The 22,465-nt window shown below is 33.5% G+C and overlaps 2 protein-coding genes across 2 annotated transcripts in view; one reads left to right on the top strand and one right to left on the bottom strand.

Annotated features, from left to right (window-relative positions):
* The window catches only part of LOC113500513 (protein GDAP2 homolog), a 74,796-nt gene extending 54,820 nt beyond the window's left edge, over window positions 1-19,976 (top strand). The window contains exons 8-12 of the mRNA XM_026881342.1: window positions 14,989-15,142; window positions 15,654-15,793; window positions 15,902-15,956; window positions 16,169-16,312; window positions 16,945-19,976. Coding sequence (XP_026737143.1) covers window positions 14,989-15,142; window positions 15,654-15,793; window positions 15,902-15,956; window positions 16,169-16,312; window positions 16,945-16,989 — 538 coding nt within the window. The 3' untranslated portion in view covers window positions 16,990-19,976. The remainder of the gene's footprint in view (window positions 1-14,988; window positions 15,143-15,653; window positions 15,794-15,901; window positions 15,957-16,168; window positions 16,313-16,944) is intronic.
* A 1,211-nt stretch (window positions 19,977-21,187) lies between these two features.
* Window positions 21,188-22,045, bottom strand: LOC113500514 (phosphatidylinositol-glycan biosynthesis class F protein). The gene has a single exon (XM_026881343.1). The coding sequence runs from the start codon at window positions 21,956-21,958 to the stop codon at window positions 21,245-21,247; it is 714 nt and encodes a 237-aa protein (XP_026737144.1). The 5' UTR covers window positions 21,959-22,045; the 3' UTR covers window positions 21,188-21,244.
* Window positions 22,046-22,465: the final 420 nt, after the last annotated feature.

The raw sequence follows: 22,465 nt of genomic DNA, 5'->3' as shown, positions 1-22,465 counted from the left end.
CGTCGAGTCAAGGTGATGGCGATGCTTTTAAATACAGCGTTGCGTGTTTCATACGTTACAATGGTAGTTGGGGCTGTACCACCACCTCCCAAAGTAACACATGGAGTTGTAAGAGAGAGATAGTGTTATACTACCGTAGTGTTGTCTCTTTTCCACAGTTGCGATTTTCCTTAAGACCTGATGCTTCGAACATCTTTGAATGAATACGAGCCTTCCGTATTATACATATATGCCTTACTAATGCCCAATTACATGATGAATACATAAACCATGGCTGTTAACTTATAATTCTTTTGTTGGATAAATAGTCTCTTGTCATATGCAGGTAACAAATTAAATCATTCGTTTGTTATGTTGACTCATCTCTGCGTAGAACTAGAAACTTCTTGGTGTTTTACTTAAATGAATATCTAAACGTACCGAAAAGATGCAACGGTTTTCTTCTCTGTCTTAATCTAAGGGCATATCCTGCAGGTATTGCCTAATAACTGTGTGGCGATGGTCAAGTAGTTAAGGTTCCGTGTAAAATACTAATGTTCAGTCAATTTCGGTTAGGCTGAAACGGAGTTTGGGATAAAGACTATACAGTTATTTGTTTCAAGGTTTATTGGTTTACTGGTAAAATTATTTAATTGTTACAATATGGAGTAACTCCTAAAAGAAAAGTAGGGAATTAAAGACATAACTGGAAATTTCATATACTCATACATTTCCCCAAAACATTCTCTTCTATTGACAACATTTTACATCTGTGAAAAATGTTTTTCCTACAGAATTGCATTTGCAATTTCACTCTTTTAATCACACAAACTTGGTTGCATGACTCGTGCCGTGTACTATTTATAGTATCCACGAGGGTTTACATCGCCCACTTATAAATTTCACCTCACAAACGCGTTACATAGTACAGAAATACCCTAGCGTAACACTTTGTTTACAGTTGAGCAAAAACGCGCAATTTCCGCGAGCACATGATTCTATTCATGCTCATAACGTTTACAACTAAAACGTTACAACGTTCCTCACATTGAACAGCTTCCTAGAATTTTCCTTTGAAAGTATTTATAAGCTGAAGTATTCTGGTATTCGGAAGTTTACAGAATGTTTATTTGTCGGTTTTAAAGTCATGAGTATTCGGTAAATTGTTTACATCAACGGAAAATTTTCGAACAAAAATGTCGGTTGCTATTTGCAGTGATGGCTTGTTTTTGATGAGTGATTTGTGTGTTTTTACTTTGATATTTATTTTCTGAATTATTAATTTGTTATTTGGATGATGTTGTCTGTCTTATTTACTTTTTTAAGTATAGTTTGAGCAATGATCACCACTCACAGAGCTTGCTCACTACTTTAGGAATGATTAGTCGTTTGGATCCCTGTACTGTATTATTGCACCATCTAAAATCCTAACCAATTTGAGCAACATCCCAGATTAATATATTTTCGTCAAACTCACGCACTAAAGAGTAGTTAATAGCAATTCAATTCTATTTTGTGATAAGACGTAATACTCTGACGCACTAGATCCCTCGTGGAAGACTCAGTATATTTATATCTCCATTCTTGAGTTAAACTAAGGATTTTCTCAATAGCGCTTTTGCCCGACATGGGTCAGACTTATGACCTAATAGTCCGCTAAAGCCAGACCGATATACAGCTGTTTAAATGGGAATAAATTCCGATTCGTAAATCTATTTACCTATAGATATCTATATCTGGCTGTAAATCGTTGATATGCGACTATACTTTTTAATGTTTCTTATGCAGAATTGCCGCAAAGGTGTGGTATGTTTTAGTCGTCATTTTGGCATGTTCTTAATAATGTCATTATCTTCTGGGATAATAAACCGGTTTAAATATGCGGTATCGTTCTTCAGGCCGAGTACATAAGCTTTTCATTTGGAAAAAAAGAAAACAGGCGCTTTATAAAGTATTTTTCTGATTTCAAAAGGGTACATAGTTGTGTTTTTAGATTTTAAATTATTATGATGCGTAGGCATCTGTTTTTTGTATCAGGTACCCACTCTTTAGTTCAAGGCTGTCATCACAGTTTAAATGTATTCTGTAATGTCATAGATCTGCATTGTTTGCTTTTTTTTCTGATCAGATATAAAACCTGCTTCGAACCGTTCCGAATTTAAATAAGGTACTTGGCAATCATTTGTTTTTTGTTTGGATTCTGTTAATTTTTTGTGGGCATACTGTTTACATTAATTAATTTATACAATTATTATTATTTCAAGTCGTTGACATTTTATGAGCCTTTTTTTGTTGCTGTCCCGTCAGATACTAGTGATGTGTTTATTTTCTAGTAACAATGATTTTGTCCACATTTGTTATCCATGCAGATATTAAAACCTTTTTAAACTGTGGATTACAAATAAAGTGTACTGCTTACGTATTGATGTCGAATAAAATTGTGGTTGTTTCTCGTTTACAACTAACCAACAATTTTGTACCATCGGTAAGATACTGGGCTAGCTCTAGCGAGTATAGGGACGCGACTGACCTATAATTTTGTATTATCTTTATAGTTTATTTAACGTTTAGTAAGTACTTGTATTGATTCTTGTCTAGTCTTTATCAAGAATTTATCCCTTGTTCCTTCTATTAATGTGAGCCGATAAGATCACACTACAAGTGATAGGTATATAATGATATATGTAAGTGTCTATGTATACCTACTTAATGTTTCGGTGAACATCGGCTTATCACCTCTGATAAAGACACAGCTTCCTGTACTATCTCAGTGTCATCTGAACGTACTGTTGACTCACTGTATATCATAAAGATAGTCCGAATAAATATTTAAACTAAAATATTTCGTACACAAAAACCTAATTAATCATTGTTAAACGCAATAAAACACAGAGGTATAACAAACTCATTTACTTCAAGCAGGTTGTAAAGAGGTTCGATAAGAAACGGTGATATATAATTGTGAAACATCCATGTGCGTTTATATAAGGACACAAGTTTAAGTGTTTAGTGCAAAAATGGCAATGGATACAATGACTGTGGAACTGCCGGACTTGTCCACGCACGAGCCAGCGCAACCTGTGGAGGAGACCGCGGAAGAAAAGTGAGTAAAAAAGTTATAAAAATTGAAAATCGAATTGGCAGACGCCCAATAAGCAACAGGTTTGTTAATCGAATAACAAGATATAACGGTAATTGGTAATTGTTCTGTTTGCAAAACTTCAGTTGGTTTTTTGTATTTTAATTTGGAGGTATGTTTACGAATACCTTAAGCTTTGGAAATGTCATCGTCAGGCTAATGATCATGCGTGTTTTACTTCAGAGATAAACTGATATATCCACGTATATACGCTATAATAAAATATCAGTTTCGTTTTTTAAACAGTAAATATACATAAGAAGTAATCTAAAATAAGCCACCATCTAACTTTCATATCCCTTGAAAGTATCATGAATCAAAACGTCAAAAACAATCTGTTACGGCCTCAACATTAACGTTGTTTATTTGAGGTTCACAAAAACGTAGGTTAAAACTTCATCAGCAGAGTCCCTACCACCAGCACTTAGGGAAGTCATTAGCGGATGTGGAAAAGTGACGGCGCTCTACAAAGTAATATTCGCTATCCCGCTTCCACAGCGACGTAGTCTTACTTCAAGAGCGGCTGGTAGCCCCCAGCTTGTGACTAAATATAGTTTTCATTGTTTACACTAATTAACGTGACGTTTTAATTGCGCACTTATGTAGTCGTTAACTCAGCTAATTAATTAGGGCAACTGTTCAAATTGTACTGTTATTTAGAGTAAATACTACAGTCATTTTAACTCTTAAGAGTTGGTTTATGCTGACTACAGATTTTGTTTACTCTAGATGAAAAGACACAGGGATGAATTTTTCTGTCTGTCTTTCTCTGCCGTCGGAACTCCATTATCATAAAATGATATAAATATGATTATTTCTCGTTTCAATCTCATTCAATTTCGATGTTTCCTATTAATAATTAAACTATGCAGATGCTTTCAGCTATTTAAAAATCTTCACTCAAACAATTTTCTTATTTCAAAAGTATCTTTTATTCTCAATTTATTAAGTGAATTGTGAAATAGAAGAACGAGAATTAAAATAAAATAAAACACACACAGATTAATGATACTTTCTAGGTAAATGTGGAAAATATTAGCTTACAATGACATTCCTGTATCATGGCAATACGCCATATTGTTCTCACGTTTTCTCTCTTAGTATTCAACTAATAATGAGCTATTGGTTTCGCTGAAAGTTAACAAGAATGTACTAGTTTCTACAACAATGTTAGATTTCATCTAAGAAGCGAAATGAGAGATCTTTTTTTCAGTTTTATTTGCAGTAAGCAGCTTTTTTTATTTAATATTATCCTTACTGTAATTTTATGTATTTTCTATTTACATGAAAGAATGTTGAGATAGTAATGCTATTTATAAATGGAAAACGGACGTAGACCGATTCTTACGAGGTTTTTATTCATAGATTTGTCGCCGTCTCGCAAAGAATAAATATCAAAATAGAATGTATTATATTTAACCAGTGATTGCAAAGAGTTTTTATTGCGTTTCATATGCCTAGTTTAGGTAGTAGGTAGCTAAAAGCAAGGAAATCAACCAGATTACATACAAAAAAAAACATATTTAAAATTCTTCCTCAAACGTTAACTAAATTCAGACCAAAAATATGTAAGTCAAGCACCCCTGAGTACCGGCGTTAATATTTCTCGAGTATTAAATGGAGACATGACATTAAAGACGTCTGTAGCGGGCCCCTGGGGCCCTGAACACCGGTTTTATTATTCCAACATCATTTGTACAACCCTAATTGGATCTCTGAGGTGCTTTCCACTTAAAAATGTACGCTGTGTAAGTCCTAACCGAATTACGACTGGATTTTCATGTGCGAATGTTGAGATAGAGATTTTCTTTGCAAGTTTAGTTGCAGATGTCATTTTGTAGGGTTGTTACGTTGCTAGGCAACCGAATAAACATAGTTGAGAATTACAGCTGTTCTCATCTATACTTCTATACTAATATATAAAGCTGAAGAGTTTGTATGTTTGTTTTTTTGAACGCGCTAATCTCAGGAACTACTGGTCCAAATTGAAAAATTCTTTTTGTGTTGAATAGACTAATAGGAGCGAACATACTAAGGAAAATGTGAAAAAATAGGGCAGGTATAAATCATAACTTATATCTTCTACCCACGGGGACGAAGTCGCGTGCAACAGCTAGTAAATTATACTTTTGTTTTTTGTGCAGTGAGTTCCTTTTATGTTTTTTGTACATTCTAGTTTTCAGTGACATATTGAATAGAAAAACTAAGTATTGAGGCTGAAAACAAAAGAACTTAATACTAGAATTCTACTGAAAACTCTATAAAGTGTACACGTTTTCTGCAGTTCGTAAAACTATGTTCGACTTTTGTTTGGACTATGGATCTCTATAATAAAAAACGTATGTAGTGGACCATTAAAGCTTAAACGTCACGCCTTATATAAGAACATTTATTATCACTTCGCTAGCGTAGCTGGGTCAAGGGATACAGAACGCAGAACTTGTCATAAAAATTACTGGAAAGAATGGATAGTAAACTACGCTTCTGAAAACTACTTTCAATGGAACAAATGCCATTCATTTATCTCCCTTTTTCCTCTTCAATTCGCGTGTAACCTATTTCGGAAGGCAAGTAATAAGCGTACCTATATCAACTTTATTTCATAACCTTCTTGGTCACACTAGTCTTTTTAATTATAAATTATCAACAAAGAGCAGCGCCACAGAGTTTACTTTCTAAATTAAACTTGTCTATGGTTTGTTTATAGACTCTCGTAATATTAATCAGTCTAGTTTATTATTAGGTCAATGCTAGTAATGCTTTTGCACAATATGTAGATAGATATATCAAGCTGTGATATAGTTAGTGCTAAATAATTCAATACTATCGTTAATTGCATTCCTGATGTTTAATTAATGTTGGTTTGCGTCCTTGTATAGAAACCTCCTTATAGTAAAACCTCTGTGATATTTATTAAAAGCAAAGTTAATCTGATTGAAGTCATAGAATAGAATTTCGTCAATGAGAATTAACTGAAAATATACTTTCAGTTGATACCGTTGATACTATATTTTTGTGCAATACAGAAAAACAAACAAAATTGTTGCCTGGTTTAGAACTGAATCCGATAAAATCAGATTTATTTGGAGTAATCAAAAGAAGCTGAGAGGTTTTCTAGTAACGTAGAATACATATTTTATATTGAATGGCGAATAAAATCAATTTGAAGTCAATTTATTCCTCTTACTATTACTATGAGAAAATCGACTGGCTTTCAAATTATTTCAGGTGATATTATTAAAGCTAGAAGTTTATACAATATTGTAGCTAGTACACGCTTTTATTTTACGGTCCTATATAAAATATTTATATTGGAGCCTGACCCTACTCAGCGGTAAAGGAACAACGATAAGATTAACATTATACGACAGCATATAAATATTTATTTATACCTATCTAAACGCGATATAGCTTTAGTATACAAACTCTTTCAAATTGACACTTATTAAAAAAAAAGTTAGTGTGACAGCACGAGCTCGACCGACTTTCGTTCAGTTTAAAAATAGAATGGCCTATTTATTTTGTTGTTGGTAAAAAAATTCTCTTTTTAATTTTCCTTACGCTTTATAACGTATTTATAAATTTAAGTAAACAGTTTAATTTATTCAATTTTTATTTTTATAGTTATTGTAGACTAGTTCCTTTATTGCTCGAATATATTAAAGAGGCAATACATCCGTCTCTTTACATCCGTACCGTATTATTTGCTACAATTAAATAAAAACTATGTCTTGAAAAATACGTATAAAGAACCTATAATCTTCTTCTTTAAGGAGGTTGAATCCAAAATTACGGTAGTCTAATCCGCCTTGATCTGTATTCCACCATCTGTGTTTGACAGCATAATTACGTTTGTGTTATTACTAAGAAATTCCCATTTTCTTGTGTCATGTCTAGGAACATAAAGACCAGACTATATAAACACGTTTATGACGTCATCAATTCCAGTCCAATGTTGCCAGTGAACGGTAAACATTCATTTTTATATGTGCAATAACTTTCGTTTGAAAGCTCTTGATGTACGTTTCTAACGCTAGACTCTAAAATTATTACGTTTAACAGACGGTAGGTACTCTATTTTATTATTTCAGCTTACAAAATGTTGAACGATTTTTTTATTCGTAATATCCTAAGAAAACTTAACTCAAAATTTGGTACAAGATAATCACTTGACGACAAATCGATTGTTGTCCAACTATTATCTAATATTTACAATATAGAAGGAATTTATACCGTTAGTAAGTAGCCATCGGCATCCTTTTACACATACATTCATAATAATCCGTTCTTAAAATAGGCTAGTAATGGTTGTACAAATAAAAGCCCAACAATAAAGCCAATAATAAAAGTCTTAAAGGTAATATAAGGTATCCATAATTTGTGTGTTGTCGCAGACGCGATCGGATGCCTTAAGTATTCGGAACACGTTCACATTTCTTGTCGAAACTTTGCCTTTATGTCCTATACCCTGGCCCCTGTACTTAATTCAAGTGCGTGCGCTAAAAAAAAGTAAAAACATTTGAATAAAGCGGTCTGGAATTTATTTATCTGTGCATGTTAACTGTCAAATTATTGTTTTTTTATTATGTTAGTAATGTTAAACAGCCAGTTGTAAGTTTTGAATTTGGATTCTATATTAATACACATTCGTAAAACTAAATTTTAATATCTAGCTTCGATCCTGAGCGTCTACCGATCATTTTGTATTAAAAAGTTAGTAATAACAAAGAGTTATGTGATGGAAATTTGCCAACACTTGTAGCATCTCGTTCCAAGTAAGCAATTTTAGAACAAAAAGGGCTCACCGACATAATACTGCAAACTTTAATACCTTCGATCACTCTGACAATTGTGATTTAAAAATCATTTAATAAAGAACATCCACAAACCAATAAGGCCGCAGTAGCCACAAATAAAAGCTGTTATTCGATTCTTAGTGTGTCTCACTAAGTGAGGCTAGGCTTGTAATGAAGGCGGTGACGTCATACGTCAATGGGCGGGCGGCGCGGTGGCGCGACTCTAGACGTTACCCCACCCTAGAACCCCCCCTTACCCTGTACCTCTTACCCCGAGCCCCCTGCCGATGTTCCCTTGTACCCCCACCCAGCGATGTCGTGTACTCTATACTACTTTCAAGACACTCATCGCCAGCGTATCTTAACCTTTCGAGTGAACCACACCCACTGGACTGAAGGTGATTTTTCGTTTTGTTATTGTAAATAAGTCGAAACACTCGACGGTATCGGAATTTTCTCTTGTTCGTTTTCGTTTGTCTCTCTTTTTAATTAATGGAGCTTTCATGGACGTTTCTGTTCATTATTCTTTGATATACGAACCACAGCTCCTTTCGAACTTCATTTATTATTTTCCGAACTGTTTTTCGATTGTCAGATGACAAAAAAGTTTACAAACATTTCATAACATTATACTTTTTACTTCAACCTCCTTTCTTGTTATTGGCCTCCATATTGAAACTTGTTAACTGTCATTTTACTTAATGTCAGCTAATAACGGAGTTGCGACAAATCCCCATGAGTAATAAGAAACCTACTTTTCCTATAACGAACTCTGTTCGGTTACATCAGCTGTGCTATCAATTTAATCTAAAGAGCGATGTGGTCACCGTGGACTTTGATTAAACTTTACTTAGTAAGTGAACTACCTAATTACTTGCTCACATTTTTCATTCATAACAATTTTTTTAGTATTTTAATTTACGTAAGACATTGGCATTCCATTTTCAAATTAGGTACTCAAAGTACCTATGTAATTTGAAAATGGAATGCCTTGGAATGCTTTGGATTGGCTGTATAATATAAAACCGGTCAGTCTGAACCTAGATTTTGAGACTATCATGTTTGTTTGCTAAAAAAATGTATTTTTACTGCTAGGTTTACAGATATTGCTCTCTGCTACTCAGTTTAAAGTAACACACAGTCAAACATGTAAAATCTTACCCCTTCAAGACTTCAAATCGTATTAACACAATTCCCAATGGAATTCTACTACGACGTATTGAATAAAACGTCCAGTTCATTCCGTCTGTGAATAGCAGTCGCAGTGAGCGTGCTGCCGCGTCATAATGCACTTAGCATTGACACTGGCGAGGCAGATACAGCCGGACACTGCCAAGGCTCTGGCAATGCGTACCGAAAGCTGAACTGTTATTTGTAACACAGTTCATACTTCATGCTATTAATGATAAAGGTTGGCTTCGAATTATAGTTCATAGATGGTCTACTTACTGATGGTATTATTAAACTCGTACCTAAAACGAAAGCGAAAGATTTGCGTGATTGTAAAGGTTTGGTTTTCATTAATGAATGAACTTTACCTAATATGTGACTTAAGTAATGACTAATTAGTACTAAGGTTGTGCTTTTCGAAATATCCAGTGAATTTAACCTTGTTCTCGAGATTTATAAGAATTTCGTTATTTTAATTGGTTTGTTTATTTTCTTTCCTTTTACTTCAGTCGTCTTGACTTTGAAGTCCATTTACCTTTCATGTTTTACATGTACGAGTTTTGGTTTTTTAATAAATCCTTATATCCCATATTTTCCAACTATACAATTTTGCCATTCAAATTTAAACCTTATTGACACTCTTAAACACTATAATGCTGCATATAGTCTACGTGCTACGAGTAGCTCCATACAATCTTACATCTATCAGGGTACCATGATTATTCATGAAGTCTTCACGTAGTGCCCGGAGGCCTTCGGCGTTAGGTCAAGCATTGACTACTCACACTAGACTTTATAGGAATATCGTAGAGTATACTAACAGCTGTAAATATATGGTAGTTTAGCAAATGCCTTTTCCCGTTAAAAAAAACATTTGGTATTAAGGGTTAATCGCCAAGTTTGCTTTATTGGTCACTGATCACAGATTCCAATAAGTATTTGTATATGTAGGTTCTATTTTCGATTTTGACGTAATCCTTTACCGCTTGCCAGTAGTGTCTTACACTGTTAATAACAGCGTACAGAGTGTAACCCTTGTTTGTCGCCAAAGTCCAATGATCCTGCCAACGGAACCGGGGCGTGTTTGACTTACCGTTGCCCATATTATTTTCATTTACCTACTAATGACTAACAACATTGGTTTACCTACATAACCCGATGTTCCATTTTAAATCAAAGAATACAAGAATGTGTTATTCCTTGAGTTATATAACTGCATATTATTCATCAAACGCCCATCTCCTCACTAACTCATGACACACTTTCGATGTACGCAGATTGACGTCAAAACACCGGTCGATGACGTCACGCGTCGCGTTTGTACATTCTTAAAGCAAGGAGCGTAAACGGACATATATGTATAGACTATCTATTATGTTTATGATTTGTTAATTTGTGATAGAGATGAAGCTATATAAGGAGATAGTACCTTTTCTTTTTAGAAGTAAGTACATCAGGATTTAATTTTTTTATTAGAAAAATAATAATGCAAGGAAAAAATTTACCTTAGATAGTTCTAGAACCTGAGACTCCTGACGTGTTTGGTAGTTTTAGCCAGGAGTTGTGATATTATTTATATTTCATTGCAAATATTACCAGCTTCGAAACCTTTCCTGCATATTAAGTATACAGATGCCTTTTTCACAGGACCAAAATATAATTAGTTTTCCTGCTGTTGGAATTAGCTGCCAATCTTACCTGTTAAGTTTATTATATGGAGTGTCTGAATATATTTTAATGGCTACTATATTTTATCGCATTGGGAAACTCGTAATTAATGGTGAATTTAAGATGAACAATGACAAACATTTTGCTGTACCTACTAAGACTGGTTGTCAAAATTGCAACGGGTCGAATAACATCACGATGATTATTTATACTTAAATAATGAATAGATGAGCGCACAAAATACAGAGCATTTTTTTAATAATTCATTCACAAACTACAAATACTGCGACTAATTTTAGTATAACATGACTCAATGACATACAGCTCGCATTGGTTAAAATTAATGTGTATAGTTACAATCAGAAGCAACCTAAAAATAAACTCTATTTATAGTTGAGGAGAGCAGTTAATAATAAATGATTAGCATGTGTACTTTGTACCGCACCGATAGTTACCGAATCAACTAAGTACTGACAATTGAAAAAGACACTTCAATTAAATTCTATTATTAAGGGAATTATGTAAAAACAGTAATAATTGTGACACCGATTACGACAATTGTGATTATCGAGTTGTATTTTCACGAAGTAATTATCATTGATTTTGTTTGTAAAGCAATTGTTTTCAACGTATTTGAACAATCCTCATAATCACAGATTAAGCTACCCTTGATACCGTCGGTCTCTGATTGGGTGACTATCCATGTCATAACGAATTCCTTCGTAATTCGGGAGGCACGTTAAATTTCAGGTCTCATCTGTTATTTTTGACAGTCGTTACAGGTACCTAGTGTTAAACTAAAATGTATAACAAACAGTCTGATTGAGGGGTAACTAGAAGTATATGACTTATTTCTACGTCCACATTTCCTCTTTGTATTAAACCTCTTTGTTTTAACCTTAAATGTCGTCAATATTTACCTGGTAGTGACACAGATTTTGTTGTTTCCTCATTTTCGTCACTCGTTAAATTTAAATACAATGTACCGCACAAGGCTTATTGTACAATTTGTTTACACTAACTGCCTGCAATGCGGTTCTAGAGAACAATTAAAATATTTTAATACTTCATCAAATATTAACTAAGTTGTTCGTTTGTTATTAAGCTAATATTTTTACTAGATAAAATTATTTGCGTTACCGTGCTATTTTGGATCTTGTCTTTGAGGTTTTAAGTCGAATTTTGCTTGAAAGTAAATGATCACATGATAAAATATTTTGATTATCTTCAAATAAGCGATTTAGTTCCGTCGTTTAGGTTTTCATAACCTTTAAGAGTTAAACAAAGAGCGATGAATACTAAGAATAACAGCATATCAAATAATTTGTAGATAATAGGATTTTGCAGGTAAATGCTTACTTATTAAATGCATTGACAGATTAACCAAGCACTCAAAGCCTGCGCTAAGACTGGCAGGATGGACTTAAAAAAAAAAGACTTAAAATCTTGATCAATATACGACCTCTTTGAAAACCCGAAAAAAGTAAGGACCTACTGGACCTAGTACCTTATATTTATGCAGAAAAAAAAATCAAGAACTCACACCTCTTAAAAGACATAAATACAATCGAAACCTTCCTGAAATACCTCTTCCGTAGAAACTCTCTTTCTCCGGTTCAACAACCCTATAAAAATCTCGCAAATCTGAAACTAAAGTCATAATCATTAGTCTCAAACCACACAACCAAACTTCCGTACACACTTAATATACAATTGAAAGCGAAATGCGAAATAACTAGAGCATAGAATTATGCAATGCTTGCATACAGATTGTATTGAACGCATGCCATTATCACAGTAGCCACAGCAATGTGCCATACCAAGGATGGTATGGATGTGCCGTTTCAGATACAGATTTGGATACCAATGTCGGTTTTGATTACGGATATAAAAATATTTTTAGTTTATTGTTGGTTACGGATATCTTGTAAGGAATTGCAAGAGAATCATATTTTTTTCAGAACAAAAACGTATGTCCGTCTTGAAATAAATACTATGATATACTTGTTTATATGGGACTAAATAACACACAGTTCATATTAAGTAGTCTTGAAGTCTGTTGAAAATAAATATTTACATACAGCCAACAAAAAACTTCGCCCATAAGAGTAACGTAACAGTACCCATTGTAGTACATTGCACTGTTACAAATATTCCGTAAGCTTAAATCTTTATTACAAAGGAAGTTACTGATAATTAATTTCATTTCTCATTCGATACTTTCGGTTAAGATTTTTCACTCCCAAACATCCCTGCGATATTGTGGCTTAGCGTATGTTGGCACGCGACGTGGCAAATTGCTGGTTCATATTTATGGCATGAAATTATCATGGAGGCGGGCGTCGTGTGTGCCCATTTGTCATTTTTTATGTTGTGCCGTTAATCTGATGGTATGACCCGACAGACGTAATAGTTATTGGTTCTGAAGATTGAATGTTGTTCAATAAAGGTATGATCTTAGGTAGTTAGACTTTATTCGTAGATTTTGAATTGATTGTTGTTGGAGATCATTTCTCGTGTACATTAATAAATTACGTATTCGATATGAATAGTCTTGTAAAATGGAAAAGAAATATATTAAACCATTGTAAAATTGCTGTAAGTTCTTCAGTCATTTGGTTAATTTGGTTGAGAACTACATCAATCAATCAATAACTTTATTGCATTCCATAATGTGTACAAAGCTGGTGGGTAAAATTAAAAGAAACAATTATGGACCCTGTCGGGCAAAATTAGTTTTTTAGAGGAGAGGATGAAGAGCGCTTTTTAACATTTTAATATTAAAATCAAGGAAGAGAATCTTACTTTTACATATTTAAGTAGATATTATTATATGTAGATTTATTTTATTTTAATTATTTATTACTTATTACTTTTTTACTATTATTATATATTACATATTTATATATTATTAATTTATACTATATACATTCTATATTATATATAAATCTTTATTCATTGTTTTATATACTACTGCAAATTATTTAAGCAAAATTGAGATGAAATTCGGAATCATTACATTTGTTTGTAACTACTGAATGCCTATTCGTTAGAAACGCCCTTTAGCATCATAACGAGTGACGTATCTGTTTCTTGTTATTTCTATTAGCTTTGCGTTAAAATAATCAACTACGACGTACGTGATGAATATAGTATCTCAAAATAGACCTGTTTGCTTACATAACTACATAACCAATTTATATTGAAACCCCGCTCTTGAGATATATGACTGAAAGTAGTTCATGGTCAGGGTTCCTTAAATACTGGGCGGCTTTCAGTATGGGAGCTTTTTGGGCCAAGGACGAGACAAACATCCAATAAAAATAAATAGTTCTGTTTATTGGTTTTACATCGAGAATATGTTAGAAGATGTCTGAAAACAGGAAATGGGACTTATTTTAAATGTTTTATTGTTTGTAGAGAAAATAGAGTGAGTCATTTTGTTTGTGGGGAGGTAGCTAAATAAGGGCGTGTGTGAATGCATCGCGTCATAAGTCTCCTAGCATAAGTCATGTACTACCATTTTAGCGAAGAGAAGTTTCCAGTGCAAAAAAGTCTTTTATAGAGACCGGTTTATTGAAATAGACGTAATCCCTTAATGAAAGCCACAGTACTTGGCAATATTACTACAAATATGGGCCAAATTACAGTTTTAACTGAAGTATTAATTGATAATTACAACTAATATAAGTGCCGGTTGCACCCTTAATTACTCTGAATACCGAAAGATCATTTGTAACAGATTGCTTTTCGCTATAACCCTGGTTTCTGGCACCATGTAACTATTTAATTTATTAATGTTATTCACATGCCTGTGTCCTGTGTGTTATATAATAAAGAGTAATCTACCTGTGTATCTACGCATTAGCAAAAATTGAGCGATGTCTGCTAAAGAATATTTGGAGAAAAATCACCAAGACTATTAACTACTAATAATTCATTTATGTTACTTTCTTCCTTTTTCATACTTTTGCCGCGCACGGTAGGGTCCACAGTAAAGTTACCAATTAAAAAAAAGATACAAACTAATACTTGAGAATTAAGGATTGTTAGAACATTATTATTTTACATCAACACTTTCAATTTATCTTTATTCGGATAACATTTGTAATAAAAACCAAAAACTTCAAACAGAACTCTAACTAGCGGGTCCTTAGCTATACGCGTCACTCACTTTACCAACGCTTTCAATTTATATACGACCTAGTTATTTTAACCTTCTTTCCTCTTCCTCAGATATGAGCGTCTCCTACGTCGTGCTCGTACAGAAGACCTGAGCGAGATCTCTGGCATCGGATGCCTGTACCAGAGCGGAGTCGACCGCCTCGGCAGGCCCGTCGTCGTCTTCATCGGCAAGTGGTTCCCTATTGGAGAAATCGATTTAGATAAGGTGAGTCTTTGTAAGATGGAACGGGGGATTGGATTGGGTGTGCTTCAAGTGATATTGATAGGGATAAGGGACGTTGGGGAATCGAAGCTGACAGGACGATTATTTTGATGGAATTTATAGCTGATCTATTTAAACCTTTGTGTATGGATAATTGATTTGCTTAATTTATGTTTAATTTTTTACTTTTAATCGTTTTCCACTGATTTCAAAATGGAAAAGTTTATCAATTCGTCTGTACTTTGTTTGTTAACTCAGAAATTCGGACTGGATGAACTGCCTTTGATTTAACATTCTTGCATTTAACTGCCATTTGTTACCTCAGTAGTTTTTTATTTAAAGTCGCTTCTGTTTTTGTTGTATAATTTTTAACTCAGGGCATTTCTACTAATTTTCCATGTTAATCTCCCTAAAATCATTTTAATTAAAATAAATGAATGGATCCAGCAAAGATTTATTCCACATTTGAACTTTATCCTCTAAACATTGCTAACCACGTGACCGTACATTCCAGGCTCTTCTGTACCTGATCAAGCTGTTGGACCCCATCGTGCGCGGTGACTACGTCATAGCTTACTTCCACACACTCGCCTCTTCCGCTAACCACCCTCCTTTCTGGTGGCTCAAGGAGGTCTACACCGTGCTGCCTTACAAGTAATTATACCTGACATACTTACATAAAAGAAACAAAGCAATAATGTAATATCAATTTATAACCTTAAAAAAATGGTACCTATATTAATAACGATATTTTTTTTTCAGATTTAAGAAGAACCTGAAAGCATTCTACATTGTTCATCCTACATTTTGGACAAAGGTAAGAAGCATAACATTTTTAGTCTTTAAATTATGACAGCAATTTTCTTTAGACTCATATTCGTGGTTTAAACTGTGTCATTGTTTTATAAGATTCAATTTCAAATTTCTACCAAAATGGTAGAATTCGACATCAATGTTATTTTACCACATCAAAGCAAGCATAACTAAAATGTTTATTTTCTTAATAATAATCAAATGTCTTTTACACAGATGATGACGTGGTGGTTCACGACGTTCATGGCGCCGGCCATCAAGGCGAAGGTACACAATTTGCCGGGCGTCGAGTACCTGTACTCCGTCATGGCGCGCGACCAGCTCGACGTGCCCGCCTTCGTCACTGAGTATGACATGACGGTGAGTTCTAGACATTTCTACATTTACATTTTCATCAAGTTCACATTTAATATCGAATCATAGTAAGGGTTTTGTCATAGTTCCAGAAAATGGCTGGTCAAATGTTTGTGTCAAAGTTTTAGAATATTATTATTATAGACTTAGCTCAGAACCTAATTATCACATAGGCGATGAGATATTGTTTTTTACTCTCGCTGGTCTTTTTGTATTTTAGTTTAATATCGGAACATGCAAGTACCCAAATGGTGGGCGATTTCACTGCTCTACTGGACTATACATATGTGGTTTGAAAACGTTCAAAATGAGCGTGTATGGTGGTTTGGTATATAGGTCACCGAGAATAACCACTATGACGTGGTACAGACTCGATACACGTATAGAACTAAAGAGTTATTGATCGACAATGATTTGCTCAAACTCCCAAGTTCCTTGTGGGTATAAACCAATGTTCATAAATAATGTCGATCTTCTATTAAACATTTTCGCAAGTATTATAAAAAAAGATATTGATTTGAGGAAAAAGGACTTCATGGAAAGACTTTTTTAGACATTTTTCGACTAAGAATGTCCAATACTCTTAAATTGGTTTAACAGTACAAAAGTACCTAACCAACACATTTTCTATATTCCAGATAAACGGTCTGCATTACTTCCAACCGGACACGAGCAACACGTAAGCCGCGCCGCACCCTTGTGTAGCTGTACGTCGTGATTGTTATAGCATGTCCGCGGCCGTTGCCAGCATCTCCTTATGAATGTACCACGCTTTACTAGAACTTATATAGAACGATCATAGTGAGTCACGCTTATAGCTGGGTTGACAGCTTCAAGCAATGTTAGAAAACTTACAACTTACAAGTTTCAAATATTACTTGAAACTGCCAAGCGTTTGTATAGGTATAGATGTCGTGATTTTTACAGTTATTCCTCAAAAGCGTGCGCCGGCTTCGTATAACTAGTTACATTAATTAATATTATTAAACAAAAAGCCGGCGGTAAAAAATTTGCTTAAATTTAATAATCGATTCGTAGGATTTCACAAAGAAATGCTGGCAACATTACAATTCGAATTCGAGTGAACGTTTTTAACGGATAAACGCGAATGTATTCGATTTTTAAAAGGCCCTTGTTATAGTCTTTTATGGAGTTTTTATTCAATGTTCTGTAGAATCGGAAAACGAATCTCGTTGACCAAAATATGTAGAAAAAAGATAGAATGGTTGTTGAAAATTGAAGGATTAAATACATGAGAGAAAGTTAAGAAAATATTTGTTGTTACTAATGTAAATTTCAGATTCCTATCAGTGACATATCAGAAAACTGTTGGGTCCAGGATGGTCGTAGAATTTAGATGTTAGTTTGCGCCAAAAATATGGCGAGTGATGTGAAAATGTTAAATTTCTAAATATAAATTAAACTTCGCTGACCAAAAGATTGTAAAAATAACTGTAACATTTTCGAACATTGAATAAAAACTCTATAAGAAGAGGTTAAATTGTTGAGAATATATCTTGTAATCTAGTATTAGCGGTGCATTTTTATATTATTTAATTATAATATTAATTGTAAGAGATATTATCGACCGTTAGATGTTCTGTCTGTATTTTAACTCTTGCAACCCCGATTTTCTATACCACCTGTATGGTACCTACTTAGAATGTATATTTTTGTCTGTGTATTATGTTGTTAAGGACGTTGCTATTTCTAGTTTAATTATATTAAAATTATATTTTCATAAAATAATGAAATAAACCGACATTTTATTGATGTATAACCTTTCTACTTAAATGTATCTTGATGCTTACTTGCTTTGGGTGACTTCTGCATGAAGAGAACGATTTTCAGAATAACACTAAAAAGTTTTAATCAATATGTGGCTTGGCTTGGTAATGAACATCTCGACTTTATTTAGAAAGAGAGAGAATATCGTTGGATGACAATGAGAGCCCGATACCTTGTTCTATCTCTTTCTCTTGAGGGTATACTTCCACTTGTATTAATGGAGCTTGTTTAATATTAGGGGTGTCAACTGTTTATAGTTTTAAATTCGAATTCAATGTAGTAATTCTCCGTTTCTGACGTAGATATTTTCGTTCACAGGACACAGCCCCCATTTACTGTAACTTTACTGTTCAAGTGACAGGGTATTCGTTTAGCGAGTAGCAAAGAAACTTTATTTTTGAATTTAAAAGAAGTCATGTAGATTCGGAATCATTTAGAAAGTTACATAAAACGGCGCCCATTCTGTAACATTAGAAAACAATTAATTTTTACATAAAGGTGCTTAATAATTTTTGCATAGAGATTTTTATTTTTTACATACATAGTTTTAAATAGGCTTATAAAAGATACATATTGTTAGATTATTGTAAATATGTATGCTGTTGAAATTTTTTGCGAAATCATTCACTCATCTCGCACTACGGTAATGTAGATTTTTATATTACATTGTATGAGAAAGTGCGTTTGTATCATCGGATACGTTTTGAAGTGTATAATTCATTGGCACTTTTAAAATATTTCGTAGATATGTGTCAAAAATCTACAGATAGAATAGGTAGATAGCAGCTTTGGAACACTGCCTAAAATTTAAATTCAAGTATTATTAAAGTTGCTGCAACTGCCTAAATTGTGTAAAAATATGTAAGGGAAAGGAAGGTGTGTTATATTATAATGTCATTACGACCGCACTTTCTCAGACCGGATCGAGAGCCATCAGTGTTGGAGTCGTGGGCTTGCCACGTAATTATTTAAATAAAAGCTGTCCCAACAGCCCCTTTACGTGTTTGTAGGGTTTTGAACTGCACGAATGTTAGAAGTTGTTGGCATAGCCCTTATAGTGTTGCCAACGTTGATAAATACACTGCCACTCGCAAGTAGCGGCATAGCGACACGCCTCGCGATGTATTATAGTGTTCACGAAGACGTAGCCTTTGAATATAACAACTTGTAAAATATTTTTATAATTAAAAACATTTTTACAGCAGGTTACTCGTTCCACGAAACATTTGTTAGATTTGTGAGGAGTAGTTCGGGTCGTGTTACTGTAGTAGATTTGCCAATTACCTCATATTTATAATAATGTTCTTCTATATTGTTAAATATGCTGTTGTTAAATTTAAATAGGAACAAATGTAACATTTATAAATAAATATTTATATATCACGTAGTTTGGATGTGGCAAAGTTGAGTTTCGTGGAACAGCTTTTTTCATTTGTAAAACTATTGTGCCACCATATTTCAATCAATTTTTAAATAATAGTGTCCGGTAGACTGTGGTCCTTGTCTGAGAGACCAGTAATGCGGTAGGGATATTTATCTCTAATATCTGATTCATAAAGTATTATTGTAAGTAAAGCTACCGCACTGCGCAATGGACCTTGGGAAACGACTGATTTGCGCGGATCGGGCATGGATGTGCTGGTGTGAATCTTAATGTATGTTGGGAAATAAATAAAACGTTGCAATTTTTAATACAGTTATATTTGTAAGTGATCTTTCTGAAGAAATATTTTAGTCTTCAATATTAATCAATGATTATATAAAGCAATGTAGACGGTGTGTTATTGATGTAGTTGTATTTAATATGCGATGAAGAGAAATTGTTTTTGCCAAGTTTCGCTAGATGGCGCTAGTACATGGTTTGGGGTTACTACATTAATCTAAAAAAGCAAGAAAACACAAAAATCTAAATAAAGTGTCTCAAATAGCGTAATGTAGGGTAATAATGTATTAGAAAACTGAATAAAATTATTACTCTTCACCGCTACACGTCAACTTTCTTCAGACTACAAAATGGAGCGGTTTTTTGAAATTATTCAAATTTGCATACAACCCCAATTGTTTTAATATGTGCGTTAGAAAACCTGTAAATTTATAAACAAGGCCTTAGATGTGTTAACTATTGTTGTTTTCTATAGTACCTTTGTGTTGCAAAGTCTATTGCTGTTAAACATTTGACGTCAAGTAACACACGGTATTTGTGACGCTAATTATAGGAGTTATTTAAACAAAATGTGATCAAGCGAATGTTGGTTAAGTTTCATATTTTATTAATAAATTAGAGCATTAAATAGGCTATGTAAATATTTAACAAATACAAAATAAAATTATTAATTTACTATAATCTGGTTTTATTTATCCCATGACTACTATTTTACTAACCTTCTGCATAAATTTATCGAAACACAAAAGTAAAATACGTTCTCTAGATGTGGTCTGGTAAAAAGACAGATAAATAGATTCCCATAAACAAAAAATTGTTTATCAGTCAATTTATTCAAGAACGTCATCAAATTAATAATCAAGATTAAAAATGTGAAATCTTCCTTTTTTTAAATTACTGACTAAGAACATGTCAAACAAAAGTAGTTTACGAATCAGGTAAGGTAATAGATAGAGCACGCGCACAATGCGGCCAATGCGGGTTTTTACCCTTATCAACAGCTTCTTGTGTTATCTAAAGATCTTAGATAGTGGCCCAATGGAATTTATACCGCATTCTAACGATCCATGTAAAAAAATAGGTTATCTATTTGAAATGTTATATTGAATTTCAGTTCAATTTTCAGCACCTTTTTTATTTTGGGTCTAATTTGATCTATGCAGGCTGTGACTGCTACATACCGTTTGATTCACAAACATATTGTTGTATGCATTAATAAGTAGAAAATCCAGCAAATTTAGATTTTAAGTTATAAGTATTAATTTTTCCTGTGTATTTATGTTTCATGAGAAATAATAGTTCTATGGGGTTGTTATAAAGTATAAGCATTGTCAATCACTATTAAAGGTAATCAAATCAGCTTGAGTAATAAGACAATCAACTACTATCAATTGAAATAATTCCTAAATAATTAAGAAATACACCAAAAATAATGGTTAAATGCTTTATTTACAATATTAATTAAAAAATAAGTATGAAATACAAATCTACTTTGAAATTTGACAACCATTCAATAATTGGACTAGAATATTTAGAATAGGGTACTTAGTAGCACCACTCATGAGTGATACTTTTAATACTGTTAAAACATTTGAGAGGAGGAATCCTCCAATTGCTCCAAGGTAGCATGGTATCGGCCACTTTTGCCACGGAGTGTTCCAATCCAGAGGAATGACTACAGCCCCAAGCCATGCCCCACAAATTGTCATCAAGGCATTGTTGACAAGCATCTCAATAACGGTATCTCTCCCATAGTTCTTAACACCAAAGAGAAGCTGCATTGATGTTTCAACTCCAGTATGCAGGATCAAAGGAAAAATGGTTAATAAAGTAAGCAATGACGACAACATCAGGGTTTCTTCATGACACTCCAATACGGGCGCGCCGAACAGTATAATCCCGATGAAGAAGGCAAACTTCACACACAGCATGAACACGAAGCCCCTGAGGATATCTCCCGCCTTATTCTTGTTAACCTTATTTCTTTTCCCATGAACATCGTTACTAGAATTCAAGTAAAACGATTTCAATATCTCAGCGAAGAATATAAGCGCCAGAACATAACATGAAGATCCATTCCCGACGGAGTAAAGAATCCCTTTATAAGATATTACTGTGATAATACTCGGTAAGTAAATACATGTTATCAAGCTGGATATTGTAACTTTTCGTAATTCTAATTGATTGTGAAGCGAAAACATGGTTCTAGTTAGAAACTAACACATTTAGTATTTTTGTTGGTTGATTTACTGACATTTGACAGTGACAGTAATATTCCGAAAATTTTCAGTGGCCGATCAGAAATTCAATCAAGGTAAATTATTATAATATATACCATATGGAAGGCCAACAAAGGTTCAAATACTCATTGCATCAATTTTAAGATGCAAATAATTAATATAGACCCGTTATGACAATGGGTGCATCACAATTGGCACATATAGTAATTATAATACTTTGTCATTATTATGCATATAAAAAAATACTTTTAATGTTTAGGCACTAATAAAATGTAACAAGGCTGACTCGCACTTGTGATTTAATTTTAAATTGTTTATTTATATATCTAGAGACACGAAGCGACAAAATATAGTTACATAATGATTTGGCTTTTTGCCAACTTCCATATAAAATAAACGTAAATGTACTGATGGCGCCAGAACATAATATTAATTTTAATTTACATCCACATATTAACATTTGAGAGT

The sequence above is a fragment of the Trichoplusia ni genome, chromosome 14 (assembly GCF_003590095.1).
Source record: "Trichoplusia ni isolate ovarian cell line Hi5 chromosome 14, tn1, whole genome shotgun sequence".
Taxonomy (NCBI): domain Eukaryota; kingdom Metazoa; phylum Arthropoda; class Insecta; order Lepidoptera; family Noctuidae; genus Trichoplusia; species Trichoplusia ni.
Note: the sequence above shows the minus strand (reverse complement) of the source record. Positions and strands in the feature narration are given on the sequence as shown.

Bases quoted from the DNA above. Each gene is read 5' to 3' on its own strand.
- LOC113500514 (XM_026881343.1), bottom strand. From the start codon at position 21,958: ATGTTTTCGCTTCACAATCAATTAGAATTACGAAAAGTTACAATATCC.